This window comes from Culex pipiens, chromosome 1 (genome assembly GCF_016801865.2).
Source record: "Culex pipiens pallens isolate TS chromosome 1, TS_CPP_V2, whole genome shotgun sequence".
Classification (NCBI taxonomy): Eukaryota; Metazoa; Arthropoda; class Insecta; order Diptera; family Culicidae; genus Culex; species Culex pipiens.
The window spans coordinates 108,585,592-108,612,554 of record NC_068937.1 but is presented as its reverse complement, the minus strand read 5'-3'; the positions used below and the strand labels follow the sequence as shown (position 1 = coordinate 108,612,554).

General features: G+C 36.9%; 3 protein-coding genes and 1 non-coding gene across 14 annotated transcripts in view; 3 read left to right on the top strand and 1 right to left on the bottom strand.

Annotated features, from left to right (window-relative positions):
- Positions 1-18,956, top strand: part of LOC120423423 (mpv17-like protein) — a 221,598-nt gene extending 202,642 nt beyond the window's left edge. For 10 of the 11 annotated variants that reach the window (XM_052706096.1, XM_052706092.1, XM_052706095.1 and 7 more), the window contains 3 exons: positions 17,993-18,206; positions 18,329-18,536; positions 18,601-18,956. In XM_052706096.1, coding sequence (XP_052562056.1) covers positions 18,055-18,206; positions 18,329-18,536; positions 18,601-18,849 — 609 coding nt within the window. In that variant the 5' untranslated portion in view covers positions 17,993-18,054 and the 3' untranslated portion in view covers positions 18,850-18,956. Of the gene's footprint in view, positions 1-17,752; positions 17,862-17,992; positions 18,207-18,328; positions 18,537-18,600 lie in introns of those variants that run through there. The other variant, XM_039587230.2, reaches the window with a different exon arrangement.
- On the bottom strand, positions 17,530-17,602 carry Trnak-cuu (transfer RNA lysine (anticodon CUU)). The gene has a single exon. It is a non-coding gene; the product is annotated as a tRNA-Lys (tRNA).
- A 132-nt stretch (positions 18,957-19,088) lies between the features above and the next one.
- LOC120423424 (uncharacterized) lies at positions 19,089-20,355 on the top strand. Its single transcript, XM_039587232.2, has 2 exons — positions 19,089-19,878; positions 19,941-20,355. The coding sequence occupies exons 1-2, from the start codon at positions 19,804-19,806 to the stop codon at positions 20,133-20,135; spliced, it is 270 nt and encodes an 89-aa protein (XP_039443166.1). The 5' UTR covers positions 19,089-19,803; the 3' UTR covers positions 20,136-20,355.
- Positions 20,356-24,068: 3,713 nt separating this feature from the next.
- On the top strand, positions 24,069-24,713 carry LOC120423421 (protein UXT). The gene has a single exon (XM_039587224.2). The coding sequence runs from the start codon at positions 24,192-24,194 to the stop codon at positions 24,636-24,638; it is 447 nt and encodes a 148-aa protein (XP_039443158.1). The 5' UTR covers positions 24,069-24,191; the 3' UTR covers positions 24,639-24,713.
- The last annotated feature ends 2,250 nt before the right edge of the window (positions 24,714-26,963 follow it).

The window sequence follows — 26,963 nt, the reverse complement described above, 5'->3', positions numbered from 1 at the left end:
AAAGTTTCTTGAATAATAGTAGATACAGCTCAAGGGGGCTTTTGTCCACCTTCAATAAAGAAAAAATAACATTTTTTAAATAATTTTGCTTGTTTTCGAGCTCGTTATACAATGCCTTAGGCAATTTTGGGCAAAACCCCATACAATAGGCTTTAAGTATGACCATTCAACTACATAATGTCGGGTGAATCATTCGTCCAAAGGTTACGGTTATATTTTTTCAAGCATTTTAATGATTTACTTTTAATCATTATTTATATACGTTTAGGACACTTTTACACGCAGAAAAATCCGATTGTAAACTTAGCAAAATGTTGGGTGTACTCCACAAACATGACTGTCATCTTAGGGCCAGCAAACATGTTTGTCCAATTCAAACTAACAATTTTGTGGATCTAACAAACATGTTTGTTATGACCCAAAAATGACATTTTCAATTTATCAACTATCATGAGGGATGGTTCAACAAACATGTTTATCGAATGAATAAACTATTTTATTAAACTGATAATCTGGTTTAACACGTTTTTCTTCTTCTTTTCTTTTTCTGTATTTTAAAGACAGTGTTGTTTGTTTATGTTTTATTTATTTATTCATTTCACATTAAGCTTTTTACTATACATTTTTGCTAAATTAATCACTCAACATTCCACGAATAACACTCTGTTGTCCCGCAACTGCAGCCAGGAATTTTCTCGGCTGACGTAATGGTGAATCCAATGTGGGAAAAATGCTGGAAAAATATGCAATTATTTTAATATAAATATCAACGTGCATAGTTCAATGCGGCATTATTTGTTCAAAGCAACATTTTGTAAAATAAATAAGGACCTGATAACAGCAGGAAACTAGGAACCATCGCCGGAACTGGACCAGTAATCCTATATTTGATTCGTTACAATCTCTGATTGGATAAACAAGAAAAACACATTATTATCAAAATTCAATGCTGAAGATAATGAAAACTTACGAACTTGCCAAATTCTTCGGCATTATCTATTTCGCGTCCTTTTTCACTTCGGCCATCTTTATAATTCAGTGAGGGTGAAAAATATACACTCAAAATTTTCAGTACACGTTGAGAAAAATCAAATCAAAGGCAACAAATATGTTTGCCAAACTGACAAAATGTTTGTGGAATCAATAAAATGCGATTGTTTAATTTATAAAATTAGTTTGTTGCTTTCATAAACTAACATATGTGTTTGAATCAACAGGTTTGTTGATTCAAACTAACATAATTTTTGTGCGTGTAAGGCATATAATCCATTTTTGCGATTTATTCAGACAAACGAGGCGTGGTGGCCAGATTATTATGAAAATGTTTCTGCATAAAAAGACTATTAGCTGATAAATTTTATGAATGTTTGAAATGAATAACAGTCTCTGCAACACTAAAGTTATGTCGTTGACTAGATGTCTAGCTTCTAGCTTTTTCCTTTGAAAAAAATGCCCAAAATACTCTGATTATTCCCAAAAATAGTCATTTCAGTTAAAAATAAAGTCAAAGTAAATTTCCAAATACTAAAAGTCCAGTAAAAGTGTCCAATCAAGGAGGTATTAGACTATGCCAAACAAACAGACAAACTCGCACTTTTCGTGGTTTACAGTTTGCCAAACTCTTTGGTGCCTTCGGAACTTTTGCCTTGGTTGAAATTTAGGGTGTTTCAGAAAATCTTACTTTTCCGGCATATATTTTAGGGATTTTTTTCTCTTGTAGAAAGTTGTTGAACTTGCCAATTCAAAAAAGTTCGGTAGAAAAATCTAAGTGTGTAAATTTTGTTGTAAAATAATCATATAATCCATTATAAAAGCCCAAAACATTACCAAAAATCTATATTCTGACACTTGGCTCAATTATGAGGGCAGATTCATATTCAGTGGGCAAAATAACATGGATTAACCAAGGGAATGATGGAACAAGAAGAATCTTAAATCCACATAACTACTTTAAAGATTGCTCAGGTGAACCCCAAAAACGCGACCCAAAATTAAAGTGCACGAAAAGGCTTTTAACTGCTTTACTTAAATGTGTGTGTGTGTGTGTGTGTGTGTGTGTGTGTGTGTGTGTGTGTGTGTGTGTGTGTGTGTGTGTGTGTGTATGTGTCTGTATTTTTTACATTTCACTCGGAAGTTCATGGTGTACTTTTCAACAAAAAGGAATGAATCTCGCATAATTCGGTTTTTATATGTGAGAAACTTATTTCGGATTTGAATTCATAGGACAGAGTGCAGTGCAAAATCAAACTTTTTTCAGTAAAATCGCGGTATCTCGCCAATAGTTAATTTTAGTTTGAAGTCTATACTGATTATTATGTAAAATTGTCCGGGGAACACGATGGCGATAAAATAAAAAAAATAAAAATATAATCAATTGGTCAAAACTGAATTTTTATACTTAAAACGTTAAAATATAATATTAGTGCAAAAGAGGGCGGTGCCAAAAATAGAGGGATGGTCCAATCAGCACCAAACTTGGGATTTCTGTTAACTATCGATAGATAAACGTTCCCTCCAAGTTTGGTCCAAATCGGTGAAGGTCGAGTCCAAAAGTGTACTCAGTTGACCGGGACCCATATAATTCAATTTCCACTTAATTTTGCTATCTTCCCACTAAGCGTACTCAACTTCAGAACTATCCCTCAAAAGGGTACTTTCTACACTTTTTACCATAAATGGATACTTTCCATCCTTTATTCATGTTCACTCGGCATCCCCTATTAAAAGGATATGTCCAAATCAATACAAATTTGGTACCCTTTTTAAGGGTGACAGAGTGTGAACTTAAAAGAGGATATATAAATAACAAATTTTGTAAGTATTGTAGCTTTCTTACTAAGTAGAGAACCGTATAAGAACAAATTACGAAAATTGTCTCTTAGTTTTCTTAGCACTTGCTGGACCAATTGGAACTCAACTGGTCGTTTGATGAAGATAAATATCAGAAATGTTGATGCAATTTTAACAGAGAAATGTAACAGGAAGATCAATAGCGATAGTTGTAACAATAATCTTTATCAAATATATGAAAACTACTTTGTAAAAATTACGTTATAATATTTAAAATGTGATTGCTTCACGATTCATCGTTATTCTCAACTTCCCTGACATCTCCAATCGAGCACATCAAATTAAATTACAGCCCTGACAAGACCGGATCATTTCAACCAAACACTCAATCTAGCAAAAATGAAGGCCCTACCTAACCTGTCCAGCATAACAGGCATCCGGTTTGAGAAATATTCCAAAAATCGAAAATTATCCTGACCCTGGATCGGTGCGGCAGGCTTGTATGAAGGGAAGCGGTCACTTACGTTCGATTGAAGAATGAATTCAATTTCATGATCCTGCGCCACGTCACGTCAGTGTCATTCCCCACTGTAGTCTCCAGGAAGTTCTTTGATGATAAAAATTTAAAAAAAGCGAAATTAATAATTCCATTTTGTCCGATTCGTGCCATTCCGGGGTCCAGTTTATTATTGCACCAGCCGGTTTCGTGTTTGATGTGCTGCCAGTGGCGGCGGCCGTTCGTGAAAGGCCACTTAATTAAAGGTCAATTTCATCCACCGCACACGGTCCTTCGCGACACCCCTCCCTTATTGAGTGGGTGGTTGGTTGGCTGCGCCACGGTGACTGACACGTGGCTTACCCGGTCGTTGTTGTTTTTCTCCCCTTTGTTTGATGTTTTGCACAAGAGAGTTGTTTTCCCCTGTTTTCGATTTAGCCTTCAACGGTGAACCCCTTCCCAAAATCCGGTTCACGTGGCGCTTTCACGTGCGGCGCGTGAGGGTGAATCGGTAAATAGGAACATTATCCCGGGAATGATTCCGTTTACGGTCCCGACGGGGTTGGCCAAGCCAAAAACGCCCCGAGGTCGATCACTCATCGAGGGACGCAAGTCTTATCGCATTGCCCAGATATAGACGGAGGGCTATGCCTTCTAAATCATATTTATAGAAATGAGAGTTTTATTGGATCCAATAACGGTGGGTTTTCCGGCGCACAGAGATATTGCGGGGATTTGCGCTAAATGGGGTGTGTGCTAAATTGACGTTTGTTGTGCGATTCCCAATTAGAGAGCCGGCTTGTAATCCGAGGGGACAAAGTGTTAATTTGTATGCGCCATATGTTTGTATTTTTGCCTTGTACCGTGCGAACTGCTGGTGGGATGTGTCGACGCTCTGTCTCTCTCTGTACCCGTTGTCGTGTTATTAAATTTAAAAGCAAACCATTAACTTTGCTGTTTACGTTCACACCCTGAGAAAAAAAATATTTTTTTAATATTCGGATAGTAACATGGCATCCAAACATTTGCCCGCGGGTATCCGACAACAGCTGAAAATATAAATGTAGAGGGAAAAAATCAATTCAACTGTCTTTAAAAGCTTTTTTCGTTTGGTTTTTCATGAATTAATAATTTATTTCGAAATTGTAAAGAATCAACTTCAAGCAACAAAGTCCATATCAGGCATAAGGAGATACTAATACTTGCAATACATCCAACGATAGGTCAGAGATAGAATCTGACAATCAAATTCAAAAAATGTACGTAAATCACACTTAAGTCTTTATAACTTGAGACAGGGTTGCCAAATCTTTGTTTCAATACTCGTTTGAGATGTTTTCGATTACCTATCCAATGATAGGTCGGATGATAGATCCGGATGTATATTTTATACTGATGAGTGTGATCCGGATTTAATATTGTACTTGTAACTTTCAAGTGGTGATAACATGAGACAGGGTTACCAGATCTTCGAACTTCTAGACTCGTTTGATTACCTATCCTATGATAGGTCGGATGATGGATCCGGATATAGTTTCATAAATCTTCATACTTCAAGCCTCGTTGGAAAAGTCTAACTAACGATGTATAAGCTGGGATTTGAGTTGTTTTCTGGCCACTTTACAAATATCCGGATATTTGCTAAAACAATTTTATACATAACTTTTGAACTACCTATCGACTTCAAAAAGTTTGAAACTGGATCCTGAACCAAGTCAAATGCGATCGGTTTGGCTTAAATCGATTCAGCCAGTGTGGTGCTGGAAACTGAGAGACAATTTTGCTAACACACAGAAAGACATACATTTGTTCAGTTTTCGATTCTGAGTCGAAAGGTATACATGAAGGTGGGTCTACGAGCTTTTTGTAAAAAGTTATTTTTTATACATAGCAGGATATAGCTTACCTCAGTAAGGAAGAAAAAACTTGTCTAATTCAAGTATTTGCTACTCCAAACAAAATCAATGCATCTAATTCCATCGTGCCTCTTATGTTGCCATATCAGCACTTTGACATTAAATTACAGGTCATAAAAAGCGTTTTAACTGAAATCAAGTGATAAATAGTTGAATTTTAGATTTAGCAAAATTAGATTTATAATTAGTGAAATTCTGCAAATTGGATGGGCTCACTCCTAAACCTGTTAGACCTGCGAAACATACGAGAATTTCCCCGATATTATTTCAATAAAAAGCTTAGCTTTGTTACTCTTTCAATAAAAAAGTAGTTTTCCTTTAATTCAATTTTTCCTATCATTTAAAATTGGTGCAACGAATTTCTCATGAAAATCAAGAAAAACATCAAAATTGAACTTGCTCAGATAAAGATGATTTCGGTTTTGAAAAAACGTACCATGAAATTTGAACACTTCGTTCCCAAATTCATGAACGCTTGTTCACGATTTTGGGAATTCTTTTTCTCTGTGTACGCATTGATATGCGTTTGATGACCCACAAGCACTCATGTTTTTTTGGCTGAAAAATACTTAAATTTAATCCAGCCCGCCGTCTGCCTTTCAAAACTAAAACTGGTCCCTAGTTCCAGTAGGTTAGGCACCCCTAATTCTACAAAATGGTTTAAAAAGATTAATTCTATTGCGTACATTGCAGAACTCTTCGGGGATTCGATTGGTAACAGTAATTTTAAAGTAACATCATTGTTATGCATTAAACCCAAACCAGGGAGCTCCCCACTTCCCTTTCCTTTCTAAAGACGAGAATAGTTAAATAAATTTAAAAAAGCATGACACTTTATTATCCCATGTTACAGGATGATTTTTTTCAATTTCTATCGAGCTGATTCATTTCCAAAACCCCACACCGCAAACGTGACGCTTCGGTCCAAATCATCTGACCATCAACCTCATCCGGGAGGTCACTCCGCTCTTCATAAATGTGTCATTCGCACGACTTGGCGGTGTTGACGGTCTGCCTCTCGCAGATATAATAATCCCAAGTGTCGATTCGGCTATCGTCATGTTGACCCGTTTCGTGCTGGAAACGGAGCTCTAAATCCAGAATGACAGTTGTGCGCGCCAACTCTGCGCGGCGGTATCTCCCTCCTGGCCGTGTACGTGACAAGCTCGTCAACCGCAGCTCAGCGACATCAGAAATAATAATAATAAAGTGGAACTGAAATGCAGAACCAGCCAGAGTGTGTCGGAAAGAAACCGATTCGACGCGGGATGGTCCGGGGACCGACCAACGCAATGCCGCCACAGGAACCGACAACCGAAGCCGAGAGGTTGGGTTGGGGTTCATTTATTTATGGCAATAATAATAACAGATGAATAAATAAATATATGTGTGAAGCGAGCAGCACAGCTCGTAATCCGTAACATATCGAGGGCACCCTCGCCGAGAGAGCGAAACACCAAAACCGAGCCGGAATCGACCTGGAGGTATCCTTCGGCATACATCCGCAAATGGTTCAAGTACGGTTGCTGCAGCGGTTGCCACAACTGGAGACAAATCATGCATAAAATTCAAATTTCAAATATTAAATTGGTTCAAAATGTGTGTCTACACTACCGGTGGGGCCAAAGTAGGTTCTACGAACTGTGGGCCCGACCGCTACTTTATGTATGTTTAAGCGCTACTCGAAATTACATATTTATTCAAACATTTATATTTGTGTATGCTGGTTGATTGGCGGTATGGCAAAAGTTGGCAGGAATATTCCCCTGCTCGCTACAATGATATCGCAAATGCATCAGATTGAATGATTTTGCTAGCGATTGTTGGAGCATGGATTTCAAATTACTTGATAATCTCGTCGCTTACGTGCTATCTTGTGACAAGGACCATTTTGGACAAAAATGGGTTAATGATTACGTTTTGTTATTCTGCACAAACCCTACAAGATGCTTTAAAACAATTCAGGAAATTCGCAACCGTTTCCCACATATCGTACTTGTGACGTAGACCAACTTCTTATCAAAATGGCGGTGCTATCTTGTGACACGTCATACACATTGTTGGAATATGAGAAAAGAAAATTTTTATTTTTCTCAAATTTATTATATCTTTTGATAAAAAAATAAGGCAATGAAATCTTACGTTCTAGAAAATTTACTGCAAAAGCAAAGCAATCCACTTTAACGACCCCCGGGTTTTTTGTGGTCTCTGTTGCAAGTTTCTGCTCATTTCTAGACGTCCGAAGGTTATGTGTGGTGAGTCACCCAAATCCTCTTTTACGCAAATGGACCGACGTTTTACTTCCCCGTCAGATAGAAGGCGTGATCAGGCACATTTCGTCTCGAAAAATGCCACCGGGTCCGTCTGGGATTGAACCCAGGCATTACTGGGGTGAGAGACTACCAAACTAGCTACTACACCACCGTACCCGGCAAAAAAAAATTGACTGATAAGGGGAAAATACCCCTTTTCGTAACACTAAGCTTTCCGACCTATTCTCGTGACTTTTGCCGTCTTCCGCTATTCCAACTCGTATTTCTCGTTTCCCGGGAAATTTGTATATTTCTTGGGAATTCCCGAAATTCAAGCGGAGGTATACATTTTTCTTAAACAATGTTTTGAAAATGTATTGGAATAAAATAAAATAAAGAACTCAATTTGATTAATTAAAGTTCAATTTACTGTTATACCAGCTCTTCTGAAAATGCAATGTTAAGTTTTATCTAAATAATCATTAATGTATCATATTCAAAACTGAAAATAGCTTTTGCTTTTTTTAAGCAACAGAAATTACTAAATTGTGGATTTAAAATAAGCCATTACATATTTGGAAAGCTTTTTAAACAATGATTGGTGATTTATCATTTGGAAAAATAGGTTTTCATTCCTTCCCATCAAAAGCAAAATTAACGCTTCTAACCGAAGTCATTTATTAGGCTGAAACCCATCTAACATCAACTATACGATATATGAAACCATAAAAATCATATAAAAACTACTTTGTAACATATGAAAGTTGCCCATAGAATGCGATCATATTTCAAAAACTCCCTCTAAATATATGAAAACTATGCGATGTGATCTCATAAAGAAATTTGTTTCAAGTAAAAAAACACGAGAAGTTCGATTTTGAAGGTAAATTGAACAATTTCCTAATTTGTTCAAAAGCGGAAACCAGTAAGACTTGTTCTTGAAAAGTTATTAGTCAAAAAATCATAATTTCTAAATGATTTTATTTATTTATTTATTCAAACTTAATGTGTCAATGTTAATTTAGATTTTTGTCGCAAAAATATTAATCAGAGCCAAGATCGGAACAATTTTCCTAAATTTTAAATTCCCGGGAATTCCCGGGATTTGCCGTGAAATTTGTTAAAAAGTTCCCGTTTCCCTGGATTTTTGTAATCCCGGAAAATTGGACGCTCTACTTATACATGCAACCGACTATACACTCATTATTACGAATACTATTTATTCTATTATGCAACAGTCGAACAACTTCGTCCGCATGCAACCAAATTAACCGGAAATTGACAACTTTGAATTCATTACTCATTCAACGATTCTATCGCGGGAATTCCAGCGTGCAAATGCGCACGGCAAACGCAAATCCATCACAAACAATGAGAAATAAATTATCATCATTTATTGTCGCTATATTGCTATCATGAGAACACTTTCAGCTGATAACCAAAACCTGAAACCCAATGCCAACCATTGCTAGCGAGTCTATTGCGCCATCATCACGCATGAATGGCACGGCCGTTCTGAACGGGTTTGGCCCTATCCCGCGGTCGTTACTTTTTAATACCCCGGCCGCCAACCTCGGCGGCCCTCGCTCCATTACCATTGTCATAAGGACATAAACATGCCCATTAAAGTGTCCATCTTGCATGAGTGCTCCCATCGAAAATATGCTCGTTTTGGCTTGTTGGTTGGCTTGCAGCGTCATTTTAAAATGCAGATCTCTCTCTATCTCTGTATATATGTATAATATATCAAATTCATGTAGATATGCTAATGAATCGCGTCCAATTCGAGTGTGTGTGAGTGTCTGTGTGACGGTTTGCCGGTGGTCGAATTCGATGCGGTTCCGCGTATAAAACTGTTCACATTTTCCACCGCCCGAATAAATTAAAATTAGAATCAACATTAGCATAATGATAATAACAATCTCGCATTCGTTCGCTAATCACTACTAATTATATTTGAATAAACATCGGGCGGAAACGAACCAAAGCGCAAACCTTCCTTCCTCCCCACACACCAGCTTTAGGTGGCCAACTCCACGAACCATCAAGCAGCTTCTCCTATTTCATAACTAGCTTTGTATGAGCCTTGATTACGGGCCACCCCATCGATTAGGCATAAAGGGTCGTGATTTCGAGCATTGATTATCTTTTAAATTATAAAATTTGTGTAACATTTCTGCAGATATTCGAGAAATTATAACATGAGTTGGTAATAATTTATGGTTTGCTCAATTTAAGTGAAAAAAAAATCTTCGAGTTATCACTAAAATATTTGCCAATATTAAAATTTTAAAGATACAAAAGTACTTGGAACACTCGACTTCAAAGAGATTCCAGAGAGTTCAGAATATTACAAACACCTCCGCGTAAAAAAAGAGGTTTCTCTGCAATCAAAATTCCAGCAATGCTTCCCCAATCAGCTCAAAAATTGTTTACTACATCACATGTTCATAATTGTAGAATCTTTACTGCTCGGCAACAAAAAGGAAGAAGAAGATTGATAAGATTTAACAGCGGCATAAAAATCATCATTTACTCATCGCCTTTTCTAACACATGTGGAGCGCACAGCCACTAAAACAAGTCGTAAAATTAATAGCTGATCAGAGATCATACCCACCATAGCCAACCGGCGAGCATGATCACATGGAGAAGCCCCCAGCAAAGGGGGTGGCATTAGTCCTCCTCGCGAGCATCACGTTAACCCAGAGATCGCAGAGGTTCTGCCTGCGTTTTTTTCCGCTTTTTCTTCTTTTTTTTTGCTGAAGAAGACCCGTGCCATGGGCGTCGATTATCTCACCTTGCGTTTTACTTGTCCGGCCGGCCGGTTGGTCCGATGGGCTCTCCCCAACGTACGGTGGACGGGAACTGATGGGCACACGAACATTAAAAATAATTAATTTTATATCCCATAAATAAAAGCGCAGATCATAAATTTCACAAAATGATAACCTTCGCGCGCGCGCCCTTTTGCGCCCTTTGAAGAGAGCACAAGAATGAATGTGGAAAAATAAAATCGAGGGGAATCAAATATGAAAAGTGTGAGTCCTACATTTATCCTCGGCCGAAAAAACACCTTTCCTGATGGGTGGAAGGACGGTTAAACAATTACGATGGTGTGAGCTGGGATTTGATCCGGCGGCGTCGGCGTTGGGACTTTACTGTGTAATTATTTTGCGGAACAGGAAATTTGTTTGAATTAGTGCTTCTTTTGTAACGGCAACCATTTTAAATTTGGTAGCATAGAAAAGTGCTATGAAAATATTCGAAAATCTGTTTCTAGAGAAGGGATTTTCTGATGCTTTCGGCTAAGTTGTAGGTTATGATTAAGACTATTTGGATAGAAATAATTAGACTTTAAAAAATGTACCCATTTCTTTAAATAATTTTTCATCACAAAAACTCGATGTTGATAAAGTTTACCCCCTTCGTTTTTTTTCTATTATTCTTAGACAATATATATTATTCTATTATTCTTAGACAATATCTAAGAACGTAAATTTCCACCATTTTAAACATTTGTTCTCTTATTGTGCTCAGAAAAAAAGATTTTATCGTCGTTAGTAAGATATCGAAACTCAATACAAGGACCCAATTATTATTATTTATATATTTTTTCAACATTCACGTCTTATTTTTTTATATATTCCCCGCTTTTTGAGAAAGGTGCACGCAGGTGATTCCAGTAGAAATAATAGAGTGTTTTGGATTCTCAATCATATTATTACGGTTTGGCGGTAAAACTTAAAAAATAATAATTTTTGGTAATTTCGTACAGAGCCATTTTTCAGCAAAAAGATCCTAAATAGCAAATTTTGGATGATTTTCTTAACTTTTTTTCATAAAATCGCGATAACTCGTGATGCTGTCCCTTAGGACAAAGTTTCAAGCAAATCGAAGAGGAGTCGGGGAAACTTTTCTCGATTTCGTGTGAGTTGGTAGAGAATTACCCTCATATCTTAAAGGTTGGCACTTTCATCACTTTTTTACATGTTTGAGTTAATTTGAAAATATTTTGAGTTTTAGTACATTTTCGTAAAAGCTTAGATAATTTGAAAATTGGTGATTGCATCTTCCATGCCTTTTTTCATTGGAATGTTAAAATTCTGGCTTGTTATTTCAATTTTTATATACCTTAAACCGGGGTGACATTGATAGGATTTCAAATTTATTTTTGGAATGTTTTCAACTGGTTAGGTTTTTCTCAAGATTTTTATTTTTAAAGCATTTAACTGAAGTAAGCTACACAAGGTCCATGCACTTAAAAAAAGTTTTATAAACAGTGTTTGAAGAATTAGTTGCGTTGAAAATTTTTATTTTGAATCCCGGGGTTTTTTTTCGTCAAATGTACCATAAATACCTTATTTAGTTTTTAAGAAAAAAAACATCATTTTTATATTTAGTTAACTTAGTTTATAAGCTTTTAAAAAAAATTATATTAATTTCAAATAATATTGTTATAAAGTCCGAATTTGGCCCAAAATTCGTTAAAACTAGTGTTGTTCTTACTCATGATCAATTCGTATTGCACATTTTATATGAAATTTGTTCCACTGAAAATGCCTTTAAATTTGAAGTTTTTTTTTTTTTAATTATGTTTAAAAAACAAGTAATATTTATAATTGACAAACTTCTACTAGTGGGAAATTGTTACAAGAATGCAAAAATGTATTCCGTTTTTCGACTCGCAAAAAAATGAAATAACAAGCCATACTCTCAACATTTGAATGCAAAAAGTGCTTTAAAATGCATTTTACACTAGTTAAGTTGTTTTGCAATCATCAATTTTAAAAAAAATGTAAGATTTGACGAAAACAAAAATTTCAACGAAAAAAACCTTTTCGCAATACTAAAAATCGAAAATTTTCAAAAATTCTAAACATTTTTAAATCAACCCAAACATGCTAAAAATGATTCTGAACGCAAGGGAATGCATTTTAAATTGATTTCAGCTGATTGCACTTAAATTTCCATTGAAATTTTGAAGTTTTTTGAAAAACATAAATTTTTACCTCCTGATTTTTCGGGCCAACTTTGAAGGGGGGGGGGAGACAAAAACTTTAAATAAAATGTGTACCAGCCTAAGCACAGCCGAAGATGACCCCTGAAAAAAAAAAACATTTTTTTAAAAGTCACATAAAACAAGTCAATTTTTCATAATGATCAGGAATTTGTTTAATTGAATTGTGTATTAACCCATCGGACCTAAATGGTTTACACGATTTGTTTTGCTCGAAGCTTTTTACAAATAAAATGCAAAAAAAAAGTTGGAAAAGGATTTTTGGGGAGGAACGAATTGAACTAGCTTCTCGAGATATTTAAAGATACCAATTCAATTTTCATCCAATTCGGTCATGGTAAACAAAAATGTAAAAAGTCGTATTTTCTGTTGCCCAAAAAATAAACAACAGCTTTTCTCAGCTTCAGACCAAAGTCGTCGACTTTCGGGTCGGGGGACGGAAACTAGTGATTCGAAAAAAAGTGTTTCGAAAGTAATACTTACAATAAAGAAAGGGTTAATTCTAATCATAACATTAATTGACGATCGAAGAATGATTATGTGTATAATGTAGAGAGCGTTGCATTGTGTTGAAAAAAAAAACTATCAACTTGCTACTTCAACGAGGCACGTGTACACGCAAATATGTCATATCTTTGAAGCGAAACTAAAACGCAGAAATATGATATAGTTTTCCACGTCAAAGCTGAGACTGCCACCATGGCGTGAATCACATGTTTCGCATATTTATGTTGTGTACATATTTCTGCAATAAAGTGTGCCCCTGCGAGAACCATCCCGACGGGGACCAACCAAGAGCAAACAGAGCCCCACCACAGCCCGGTTGGTGATAATGTGCGCTAGTCTCTGTTTGAAATCCACGTGTTATTTGCCTTGGCCTGAACACACTCCAAAAGGCCCGGCCCGCACGATCTGACCGGCAAACGGACGACGGACATGCTAACTGGGTTATCTTTTTATACCCCTATTAGTGAATCAAATGGAGCGTAATGCCAGCCCGTTTTAGCGCCCTGACCATCGGAAGAATGAAACGAGGTCGATTGATTGTAAAGCAAATTGAACGTACGTGCTTGTCGGCAAATCTTAACACAACACTTATGCGGTGTTTGAAAACATATTTCGAAAGGAACTTGTTCGTCATATGATTCTATCGATTGTAGCTTCCAAGTGTAATTTTCTGCAAAATGCAATACAACTCTCCATATCTCAAATAAAAAGGCAGACTAACTTCTTGTCATAAAATAGCTTAGAGAAACAGAAACTTTATAGTTCTGCGCCTTTTAATGAAAAGAAGTACAACTTTGCATAGCTCGTTTAATTATTTGAAGCTCGCGATACTCTTGCAAACTTGTTCGTGGGCTGCCAAAGTTTCCTCTCTTGTGAATCATTCCTTTTTTTTCTGGCGAAGCAACGTTTTTATTGCACAGCGGCAAAACAAGCCTTCGAAAAACTTGCCAAACTGTAGTATAAAAGTTATACAAATAGAACGTGTTCAAAGTTTGAATAATTACAGTACGTTCTTCGGCCTCCCTCCTCGTTCTCCTCTCAATGCCGGAGGAGCACAAATTCCAGTGCGGAACATTCATTAGGCAACCGGCAGAAGCCGACCTATTCTTGGCAAACTGAAGATTGTTTCACTCTAATGGAACTTTGGAAATGAGCAAAGAACTTTTGAAGTTTTTGTTAAAACAAAAAAAGCGACGTTGAAGCACTAAAATGTTATTTTCTTTCCATAATACAGTGATTGTGCAAGATTGGTTGAATTATCATAAAAATATAATCGTTTAGGCCGCCGGATTTTTTTTTTAAATGTCTGTCCATTTAAGATGTCATAGCGGAACATATTTACAAAATCATGCATCAGATTGGAATAAAACAATCCCAAACGATTTAACGATGAATATAGTGAGCTTTAAACTAAAAAGCGATAATTTATAAGTTTTTATTTATCATGAACTTTGAACACATCAACACATTCTGTTTCAAACGTATCGAAACCACTTTTTTTTTTGCTAATTTTCAACCTTCCAAAATTCAATTTATTTTGCCTTGTACATGTCGTTGACAAAGTTTGCAGTGGTCTGGTAGGGTATGTTATCCATTAGTGGACTCCATTTCTATAGTGGACCCTCTGAAGGTATTTTGATGAAAAATTAAATAAAATCACAATTTCAAGCAGATATTTGTCTACATACACGGAGAAAAAAAAAGATCCCAAAATCGTGAACAAGCGTTCATGAAAATGAGAACCTCGAACAAAGTGTTCAAATCCCATGGTACGATTTTGAAAAACGTACCATGAAATTTGAACACTTTGTTCGTGGTTCTCATTTTCATGAACGCTTGTTCGCGATTTTAGGAACTCTTTTTTCTCCGTGTAGCTTGTATTTGGCATGTTCAGCTTCATTTATAGTTATTTTCGCTCAAATAAGTGTTTTGAGTTCCACATCTAAAATCAGCCATGGCCACTAGCATTTTCACAACAAAACAGCATTTCCGTTTTATAATTGAATTAACTTTCGAATCATTTTTTAACTGATAATTTCACTTCAGTAAGTCGAAATAACGTAAGTTTAAGGAACTTTATTGAAATAACACCAGAAACTGCTCAATTTCGAACAAAATTAAGGAAGCCCAACAAAGGACAACGAAAATTCTAACTTTTCCACAAGTGGAACCCTATATATTTAACCTGTACAACAATGAAAAAAAAATTGTGTACACTGTACACTTACTGAGGTTGCGACTCAGTACTTGTACACAGCCAAATTTGAAGGTTAAAAGACTTGATCACGCACGTACGCTTTCTCATATGGCCCTTTCGCTGACTTAGTTTCCGTCCTTTTCAATCTTCTTCTAGAACACTAGTCACCTATCCACCTATCAGTTTCATTTCTTTCTTCTTATTTTGAGAGTTTAATTTCACCGAAAAATACCGATAAGAGCCCGTAATTCCATTGCATATTTGTTCAATAATTAGTATGAACATAACTGTTTTTATGTTAAAAGTACCAAAGTAGCTGAAGGCTTAAGAATGTACAATTAATCAATACTTATACTAATGATTGTACTTAACTAAATCATATTTGATGTTTGAAATAATATTTTATTATAATAAATCAATAACAACATTTTGTTTTGAAAATAAAAATGTGTTATTTTACCAGCAACTGTAAAGAAATCTATTGCTTTGTTTTTGTGAACTTTTTTATAATTGATATGAAAAATTTACATCAAAATAATTTTTTAAATTCATTTGACACATTCCGCCGTGACGTTGCAACGCTTTGACTTTTCTTTTTTCAGTATTTCGGCTGTAACTCAAAAATTACATTGTAAAGGTACATATGTCGTTACAGATTAGGAAAGAACATTAAATTTACTCTAAGAAACAATGTTGAACCATTATTTTAAGCAAATATTCTGTTTTTGAGAGGGGAATATGTAGCGCAACGCGTTACTTTTTCTCAATCCTGACCCAATTCATTTTCGCCATTAGCTCTGCTCTATTAAACGGCAAATTTTGAGTTCTTCTTCCATTTTTAATGTGAAATTGGCCAACAAATCGAATGCAATCATTAGTTTTTCGAAAAAATCCTCCCCCTCTATCCATGTAATGGGGCGTTCATTTATTACGTAACGGTGTAATATCAAGGGGGGCATTAACGACTGTGTGAGGATTTATACAAAAAATAATGTATGTATGTATTAAAAGGGGGTGGAGGGGGTTTGAAAATATGAATATTATGTTAAGTAATGCAAGAACGCTCCCTTAATATTTTAATGGTTTTGGGGGCAATTTACATAACGCTTGGACGTTTTAGAAGGGAGGTAAGGAGCTTCAAGTTTTCAGGAGGGCTGAAGTTTATAAATAAAGTGCCCATATCGTTTGTGGATGGCCCCTAAGGGGTGATCTGCAAACAAAGTAACTTATTTTGTTGACCTTTGAACTTTTTAAATTGAATTTGAGGAAATGATAAAATTGTTTACCCGCGTAACATAACATTTTTAATTGCGAACAACTTAACGTTGCATACAACTTACTTAGGTAAAGGTTCGTCCAACGACAAAGTGACAAAAGCTTGTAAAAATAAACAATCGAATCACCTGATTTTTAATGTTTAGTGAATTTCACTGTAATTTGGCTTACATAAGGGTGTGGGATAAAAATTCGTTGCGTTGTATTAGAATGAACCCTCACGTTAATCAGTATATCATAAAGGGATCATCCAGTAACCACGTGATTACTTTTTTGAAAGTTTTAGATTATTTCCCCCTTGTGAACATCGGTCTATTTTGATTTGTGCAACAAGTTTCATAAAAAACTTACTTTTTTTCGAGTTGCATACAAGCTTAGGTGACGGAATTTGTGAATGACCCATGTACAAATCTTCTGTAAATATGCTCGGAAACAATATTTAACAAATATATAATATTTAGTATCCTTTTATCTTCAACAATCAACTACGCATATACCTTTTTTGCCATGTGACCAATATTATTTAAAAGTTCGTGACGTTGCAACGCAAACTTCAACCTGTTGTAACTTTGGATCTAGAAAACCGATTTAGTCGCTCTAGGTTGCATTTCTAAGTACAACAAGCATCCGAAATATCAAAATGATTGAATTTTTAGTTTTCTGTTGGCAAAAACAACTGTCCCTTTTTCGTGACGTTGCAACGCAATAAAATGGCAAACTTACACTAGTTCGAAAAAATACGTAACTTAAGATAAACTTTCCGTTTATTACATCTTAAAACCTACAAAATGCAATCAAAAGAATAATTTTTGGATTTTATTTCGCTGAAAACCATAAGTTTTCAGAAAAATGTTTAAAAACGCTGATTTTAACACGAATTGTTGCATAACTTAACCAACTTGTACATAATGATATTCAAATGATCAATTGATGAAAACCATCATTTTTTAAGCTTTAAGTGGTCTAGAATCGAGGAAAAATATCCAAATAGCCCATACTAGCCTTTCAAAATTTCATCCTATGGTGTACATTGCCGGAGATTGTGTCATATACATCTAATGAAACAAAAAAGATACTCGCCCAACGTGGGGCTCGAACCCACGACCCTGAGATTAAGAGTCTCATGCTCTACCGACTGAGCTAGCCGGGCACTTGAATCTTTTGCTGCCAAACGGTAATTTTGTTCTGTGCTTACCGACACGCGCAGCTCAAATCGCTGGTTGCGCTCCTTTTGTTCCTCTTTCTTCCACTCTCCTTCCGATTCGATCGTTTCCGAACGACGATCACTCTACTGCGCGGCGGCGAATCGTTTGGCAGTGGCAAGGGATGCCATCGTATAACGAGTCTTTTTTTGCGCGCGTTTACGGCAACTTGGATTACGCATTCAGAGGAACACGTGGTGTGGCAGGGTATAGAAGTCAATGACGTGGTAGAAGTTCCACTTGGATTCACGTGTTCAATCAATTTCTTTCGCCTGCTTTCTCTATCACTCAATCTGAACAGTAAATAATTGAATTCCAATCTAATCTTATTATTGCAGGTTCGTTCCTTTTCTTTCTTTCCACCTCCGACCGAGCAGCAACAGCCCAAGGACGTCCCAAGATGTGGTGGAGATTCATTTCCGAAATTACCAACGAGTACAAAATCCTCCGGGGAATGATCTCGTACTCTGCGCTGTGGCCGCTTGGTTGCATTCTTCAACAGACTTTTGAGGGAAAACGCTGGCACAATTACGACTGGCAGCGATGCTTGAGGTGAGCCAAATGTTACTCAGTTGTTAAAGAAGCCAAGTATAAAAAGTCTCATGTTATCAAAATTTTGAAACTTGTCTTGTTCCTATCAATTTCAATCAGATCTTTCTCATCATATCCAACAGATACAGCCTGTACGGCACGTTCGTTTCCGCACCGATGCTGTACACGTGGATGCGGGTCGCCAACATCATGTGGCCCCGCACGGACTTCCGGTCGTCGCTGGCCAAGGCATTCACCGAGCAGGCCGCATACGATCCGTTCGCGATCGTGTTCTTTTTCTACGGCATGAGCATTCTGGAGCGCAAAAGCCAACACCAGGCCGCCGAAGAGGTGGGTTGTGGATTTTATTCGGGGAAGTTGATTAGTTTGAGTAATGTTTTTACCTTAATTTTAGGCCCAGTCCAAATTCTGGGACACCTACAAGGTTGGCTTCTTCTACTGGCCATGCGTGCAAACGTTCAACTTTTCAATGGTGCCTCCCAAGAACCAGATTGTGGTAGCCGGATTTTTCAGCCTGATTTGGACGACCTTTTTGGCCTACGTGAAAACCATGGTCAAGGAGGAGGAACATCACCCGATGGCGCATCACGTGGCACATCACCGCCAGGAATGGAACGGCTCCAAGCAGTTGGTTTCAAAATAGTCAAGAGAATCGATTTTATGCAATCGTAGCTCACGGGTTTTGTGATAGAGTACTCTAAAAGAGTATATTTCTAGTATTGGATTAAATTATTTGCAACTTTTTAACAACCTTTTATTCACTTTTGTCACAAATTGAAAATTACTCCCCAGTATCGTGTCCAGACTACGATAATTTGGCTTGCCCCACTCGTTCCGTCTCTAATGTCGGATTAAATTTCTTAATTACACTCGTTCACGAAACGCTCATTTTCTTTTATTGGCGGGAAGTTTTTTTTTTCCTGCCCTATACCCTTGAGCTCATGATAGTTCCTCGACGTAGAGGCAAACCCAGTCACCAAATGTCTGTCTGACTCGATTTGGCAAATTGAGAAAATTGTTCTCGCGTCTCATCCAACGTGGCTTTATCCAGGAGGGGGTTCTCGCTCGGGTCCTGTGAACAGCCGTCCACAACCCGACTAAATCCTCGAATTTTAAACATTCTGGTTGCGCTTTATGGGTGACCATTTAAGCAAATTTCTCGTGTGACGGCATTAGCATAAGGTTGACCTGTGCACTCGATCGGAAAGGGTGGCTACTTAACGAGAGAAACTGGTAAAACAAACCCAGAAGCCAGATCTGATACCTAAGGATACGCAGAGAATTATTTGACGATTACTGAAATTATCAAAAACCATGACTAAGGTGGCCACCCTGTTCTAACGAAAAACTTTAGCTTGGGCGTTTTCCGTCGAGGTATTATCATTCTAGAGACTTTCGTTTGTTTTTTTCTATACTAATAGCAATTTTCCAGCTCTTCCACCAGCTTATGTGCAATTACTTGAAGTTTAGCGGGAGGAATTATGGGCAAATTATGGACCATTAGAATGGACATTAGAGCCAATGATATAAAGTAACATCTCATGCTGGAAGCTTTTCAGTTGAAAAAAGTTTCTTCAAATCAGCAGAGCATCAAGCGATGGAAAATTCCACTCGCTTTGTGATATTTGGATTGATTTTTCTGCTGATTGCCCACCTGGGAGCCACTCATACGGTAACTATCCTTAATTTTTGACTGCAACAAACCTTCACTAACAACATAATCCCCTCCAAAAGCTGCACCGGGAAAAGCGACAAATGTACCCAGCCAGCATGATGGCCACTGGAATGATGCCGGCGAACGACGGTAGTGACCGAGCGATTCCTGGGCTCAGTGAAATCCAAACGGCAATCGAAGTGGCACAATTCCTGATCAGGGTCGGCCAGCAGGTGGTTCCGGTTATACTGGAGAATATTACGCCTGCGCCTTGATAATTTTAGAGTTTATTGTGGGATGGGTTCAAGTTGGAAAAGTGTCAGGAAAAAATCAAGAAATATTGTCGACCTTAGTGAAAGTATTTGTTACCAAATGAATGTTATTAACATAAAATGAATGTCGAATAAATAATGCAAATAAGTACCTAGCTAGGGAAGCTCAAGTTTTGCTCAAAATTCAAAAGAATTTTGCTCAGTACAATTATAAGCCATGTAATTTCCGTAGAAAATTCAAATTTAAACCACTCCAACTTAAAGTACCATGCGTCTCTAGCAAAATCGGGGGGATGGCAACCCTATTCCGACCAAAGCAAACTGACAACAGTCGACATTAGCACGGTTGTCAAATGAGAGCCCACAACAAAAGCACTAGCTGTCAAATGGTAGCCCCAGACTGGTGGCAAGCTTGTCAAAAAGTGAACCTCGCTTTTGACTGTCCATATAGGGTGAACGCTCTATAAACTGGTTGCACAAAATAGGGTATACAGGCCATTTATGAGTAAATTCGAAAATAAGTTTATTTAATATTTAGGTTTGTAATTTAAAGTGTTATTTATTGTCTAGTTAATTTTTTTGTTAAGACCGAGCCATGCGGCAACGCTTCCGCCTCGTAAATGGGAGTTCAGGACCCGGTGCGGACCAACATAGCAGGTTATCGTTTCCCTTCTGGATTCGATTTCTAAGTAAAGGAAAAGTAGTTTATCGTCACAAGCTGGACATTATCTTCTTGGAATATTGACATTTAACACTAAAATATGTTTATAAGTTAACATTAAAATATGTGAACGATTGGTTCGTCCTCAAAAGGCTGGATAATATTTGATTTTTTCTAGTTATATATTTTTTGACAAAACATATTCGAATTTATTCATCAAAAACAAAATTTAAAATAATTTTTCACAAAAAAAACTTTTTTTTTCAATTGCACATTTGCTGGCTCTTTTACCCTATATTTAGCGTCAGAGGGGTAAAGCGACCAAATAGCGGGGTCCACGGTCCAACCAATGTGAGTATCGCGGCCCATACATACAATTTGACAATCTTGCCATCAGGCTGGGTAGCCCATAACAAATCATTGTTTGGGTTTTTTATTTTCAAATTTCCCGCAATTCAATCGGTAAATACCTGAAAAAACACGTGAATTGTGTTGCTGATGGCAAATTCTATCATATCCTTGGAGATTCCATCCCAATATTGGCTGAAAATTCATATCGAAAAAAGTGATTTTTCTGTTTACCTTTTTTTGCTTTTTTTCTTTTGGTCGATCAAACAGTGCGCCCGTACACTGTGAATCGGCATTACACATTTTTCAGTTTGGTTTTACACATTTGCATGGGACTTTTGAGTTTAACCAGGATAACACACTTCGTGTTACCAAAGTAATATGAATAATACTGATTCTGAGTGTTTGTTATCTGAACTTCAAGATGGCGGCTTCTTCGCTACCCCCTGAGCAAAATATACTGTGGAATTATTTCTGTGGAGAAGCATGGTACTTAGGGATCGATTAAAATACCCAAATCCGATAAATTATTTTAAAAAAAACATATCTTCGAATCTTGTTGGGCCGTTTTAAGTTTGTGTTTGTGTTTTTACAATAAAAACAATCTATGATTTTCAGAAAAAATGCTAAAAATATTAAATCATTTTTAAATAAAATATAGGTGTAGCAAGGTATTTTTTTTTAATTTCTGGGGAAGGTATGGATAATATATTTATTTATTATAAAAATCTTTTATTTCATTGATTTGCCATAATATTTCAAAAAGGTACTAAAGCTTGTGTAAGTTTGTATGTGCTTCAAATCCAAATCCAGTTTGTATGGGAAAAATCTTCAAAATGTACAAATTGAATGAAGGTTCTACATCTGAGAAATGGTAAGAATTTGATAACTATTGCACCCTCTACTGGTAAAATACTGGAACAGTTGCTTTTTTCCATACATTTTGACGATTTTTTCCATATAAACTTCAAGCGATTAGAGGGAGGGGCTCCCGTGGTCAGAATGAGCTCAAATTTGTAATTTAGCCAATCTTTGATTTCAGGGGGTAGCCCATAGGAAGTCCGGATTTGGACCACCCTAGTGTCCAAGTGGTTTATGGACGGCCCCTTAAGGTAACTTCATAAATTTACCGGCGATTTATCACATTTTCCCTTTTCGTTGAAAAACACGTACATTTTAACGATTCAAATCAATATTAATAATTTCGAGAAAAATTAGAATCCTGCGCTCCAATTAATCGCCGCAGGAAGATATCGTCGCAATGGAAAGGTATAGATGAGAGAGTAGGCTTAGAAAAAATCAAAGCAAATTTGACTGTCAATTTGAGAAAATCGTGATAATGCGTACGGGTAAATAATTTTAGTGGAATTCCTAAATCAAACCATTTTTCTGAAGTATTTTTTTGTAGAAATGGCGACGGCGGCTGATTGGCTGGCCAATCCGAGTGTGGACGCAGCAACTGTTGAAGTGACGGAGTTGTCGGTGCGGACATGCGACGGCTACCCCGGGACCTACTGTGGACAGCGGTATCCGTGCTATGTCGATTCCAAGTCCTGTTCGGGGATGTTGGAACCTGCATCGGGTCGATGGCAGGAAGGTGAATGGGAGGGCATAAATTAATTTTTAAAGAAATTCTTTAAAACATCTCGATTTTCCAGGTCCGCCCTTACATTCCAGAGCTACAGAACCTAGAGATCAACCTGCACAACGCAACGGCAAGCGAGGCGCTCTTCATAGCCACGACCATCGTACTGACGCCCTAATCCACCAGCGACGTAAACCCGGTAGTCGGTTCCGGCCCGGGAGTTGGCAAAATCTACGACAAGCTTAATTACAAAAAAAAAAAAACTACAAATTGAATGTGATGTGAACAAAATTTAAACGAAATAGAACAAAAAACAAACTTTTTCATTACTTAATGAACCGCGTGCGGGGATAATTTTACTAAAAAGTCAAGTGTTTCATCTCGAGCTGAGATTCGAGCAGCTCGCTCATAAAATTTTAAAGGCCTTTTGTTTGAAAGGTTTGGCTCGCATTTTTTATTTTCAAAATTCTCATTAACTGTCTGGCTGAAGATTACGAAAAAATCAACTACCTACACAAAAGAACTTAACAGAAAGAAGAGCCAATGATTCTTGAACCGACCCAGTTGAAGATCGCAAAAAACCGGACCAGGACATCGCGCGGATCAACCGGATGTGACCCATTTAACGGTGTGCAATTGCCTTCTTCACACAGAAATTCTAACTGCCTTAATTCTGGGAAGAGGCACCATGTCAAACCACCATTCGAATCAATAGAATATCAATAAAAGAAAGTAGTTCAATTTTAATTAATATTCATATTCATATTTTCCGTTAAAATAACTTGCTGCCAGAAATAAACCCACTCAAAAAACAAAATGATACACTTGAGCTGAAAATTTTAAAGGTGAGCTGTCAGCCACAGAACGCCAAAATCAACAAGATTGCTAGGATCAATTGAAAAAACTTTTGCGCTCGTATCTTTGAGACCCATACAAGAAAATCACCAAAACTGATATTTTCTCAATACGCGCAATACTTACTGCGCCATCTATGAATGATTGTTTGAGTGCCTCGGCTAAAAATTGGCTCGTCATGCGCCATCTGCTCGCCAAAAGTTGAACCCGCTGCACCATCTTCAGTCGTTTTGTTTTGGGTGGGCGTAGCAGTGCCTTATCCCCTGACTGCGAAAAGAAATTGCATTTTGAAAAGGGGCTACGATGAAATAAACAATATTTATAAATATAATTTTTGATATAAAAAAATATGTGTAAAAATTAAGCAATTTTTACTTCCTGACTGATTTGAGAACAAAAGATAAGAAAGAAACATTTAAAATATTTTTTTCTTTTCTTCAGAAAATCACTTATCACGATAGACCCTTTAACTTTGCTAGCACGAGGTTTGTTTTGATGTTTTGTTTGTTGACATTCTGCAAAAAACGTTTGATTAAGTTCGGTTCAGTCGCACATGATTTCGCAGCATTTTTCGTAAATTGTATCCCGTTGAAATTGTGTCAAATAAAAAATGACTCCAGCGGCGAACGAGCGGGTCTCACCGGCCAATGTGGAAAGCTTCATCAACGACTGCCTCCGGGAGGACTTGCGAACCTACGAGCAGCAGCTGAGCCGCGTCAACGCCGAAATCATGGAATACGTCCAGCTCAAGAACATGGTCGAAAACATCCAAGACAACGCCGTGGACGGCTTCAAGACGCAGGTCAACATCGGGGGGAACTTTTTCATGAAGGCCAAAGCGGACCACGTCAACCGGATCCTGGTGGACATCGGTTTGAAGCACTTCCTGGAGTTTACCCTGGAGGAGGCGCTCAAATTTGTGGACATGAAGGTAAAAGTACTGACCAAACAGGCCGACGTGATCCGGGACAAGAGCGTAGAGACGAGGGCCAATATCAAGCTGGCTTTGCTGGTGATCGGGGACCAGACCAGTCTGCACGCGGGGACGGAACGGTGAAGGGGAGGAATGTGTACGGGTTTTAAATCTAAGCACAACTGCCAATGTGATAAAAACGATATTGTTTAAAATTTCTTTTATTTTCTTATTTTTTGATTATCACAATTCCCGTTTTGCAAAATCATAATGTTGCATTATGCATGAGATCAAGAACTCTGGAACGGCATTTGAAAAGGACGCATAAGCATTTTAACAGCTGGAACTATTTTGCAACAAATGGAACCATTCCTCATTCTGTTTTTGATTAGGCTGGTACAAATATTTTTAAATATTTTTCAGGGGGCAAAACTATTTTTTCAAAAAACTTCAAAATTTCAATGGAAATTCAAGTGCAATCAGCTGAGTTTAATTTTAAATTCATTTTCTGCTGAACTAGTGTAAAATGCATTATAAAGCACTTCTCGAGTTTTTTTTGAAAAGGTCCTATAAACAAAATTTTCACTTTTTGCTTTTTGGGTGTTTTTGAATACCCCTGACTCAAGGCGGTTCTAAAAACACCCAAAAAGCAAAAAATGAAAATTTTGTTTATAGGACCTTTTCAAAAAAAAACTCGAGACTTGTTTTCGTTAAAGTGTTAAGACTATGGCTTGTTATTTCATTTTTTTATATTTTTAGTTTTGTTTACCTTTGTCTAGTAATTCCATAGAAGCGATTCTCTACAAAATCGGCCGGTTTCGACCATTTTTATTTTTTTGTATTTTTTGATTTGGCTCAAACTATGTGGGGGCCTTCCCTATGACCAAAGAAGCTTTTTTGTGTCATTTGTTCACCCATACAAGTCTCCATACAATTATGGCAGCTGTCCATAAAAAGTGGTACATATATATTCGAAAATCTGTAACTTTTGAATGAATTTTCTAATCAATTTGGTGTCTTCGGCAATGTTGTAGGTTTTGTTGAGGAATATTCAGAAAAAAATAGGTACACGGAAAAAATTGACGATTATTGAATTAACGTTTTTTTTATAAAAACTCAATTTACCAATTTTTGATTTTCGAGATGTTGTGATATGTTTTAGGGGTCATTTTTTGGTATGCTTTAGGGGACAAAAACCCGCAACTTTTCAGCCATAGAGAAGTATGGACAAAAATTCTGCCGCCAAGTTATGAATGGAAAAAAAATGAAAAATAATACTTAACAGATTTATTTTATATAGGGCCCCGTTTTCGCGATATCGAACTGTCAAATCTGCAACATGGAGTTAAACTTTCTGTTAAGTTGCTGTGAAGTTTACCATGGCACTTCGAAAAGTTGTTGCACGCACACACTCTCACTTTTAATTTCTCCATAGCCACAGAAAGTTTGATTTCAGGGAAATTTCATTTCAAAAATGCCAAACATTCAATACTACGCCCTTTTGACATTTTCGTCTTGATTTAAAAAAAAGAAAATACCGTTTTCCAAAAGATCGAAAAATTTCACGAATGTTTAATTGTTTGAGGTCAAAAATTTGTAAGTACAATATTTAATTTTTTTACAAAAATCACTTTTAAAAAAAAAATCATAACTCGTCGGCAAAATATTGATCCACACTTCTGAATGGCTTAACAGATGCGGGGTTTTGTCCAATAAAACATATAAAAACGTGACTTAATCAACCTTTAGGTGGTTGGTGCCTTCCACATTCATAAAGAGAATATACGGCCTCAAAAACATCTTACACTTAAGTGCTTATAACTTTTGATAGGGTTGTCAGATTTTCAATCTTTTTGACTCTTTGAAAAGGTCTTTTGATTACACATCAAACTATGGGTCGCATGGTTGATCCGGACAACGTTTTCATCAAAATATCTGAGATCCGGCCTCAAAGCCTTTTAATAGGGTTGTCAGACTTTCACTGTTTTGGGCTCGTTGGAAAGGTCTTTTAAATACCTTTCTTAAAATGTACAGCATGACGGGTTTTCTTACAAAAACCACCCTTTTTATAATCTTCCGGACTTTAGCCGGAATCGTTTTTTTAGCATTAGCTTTTAAAGTAATTTACTAAACTCCACAATTTATAGGTTGAGGTGAGGAAGGCAAAAATCAAAAATAAAAAAAAAATATGGATTTTGAGAAATTGAATCTTAGTAAAAAAAGTAAAAAAAAATTTTTTTTTTACCGTGTACCTTTTTTCTGAATAGTCCTCATCAATACCTACAACTTTGCTCAAGACACCAATCAATCAAAAAATTCCTTGAAAAGTTACAGATTTTCAAATATTTACGTACCACTTTTGTATGGACAGCTGCCAAAATTGTATGGAGACTTTTATGGGTGAACCAATGCGGGGGGATGGCAACCCTATTCCGACCAAAGCAAACTGACAACAGTCGACATTAGCAC

Bases quoted from the DNA above. Each gene is read 5' to 3' on its own strand.
- LOC120423424 (XM_039587232.2), top strand. From the start codon at position 19,804: ATGGAAAATTCCACTCGCTTTGTGATATTTGGATTGATTTTTCTGCTG. The intron at 19,879-19,940 runs GTAACTATCCTT...CCCCTCCAAAAG, and splicing joins ACCTGGGAGCCACTCATACG to CTGCACCGGGAAAAGCGACA.
- LOC120423421 (XM_039587224.2), top strand. From the start codon at position 24,192: ATGACTCCAGCGGCGAACGAGCGGGTCTCACCGGCCAATGTGGAAAGC.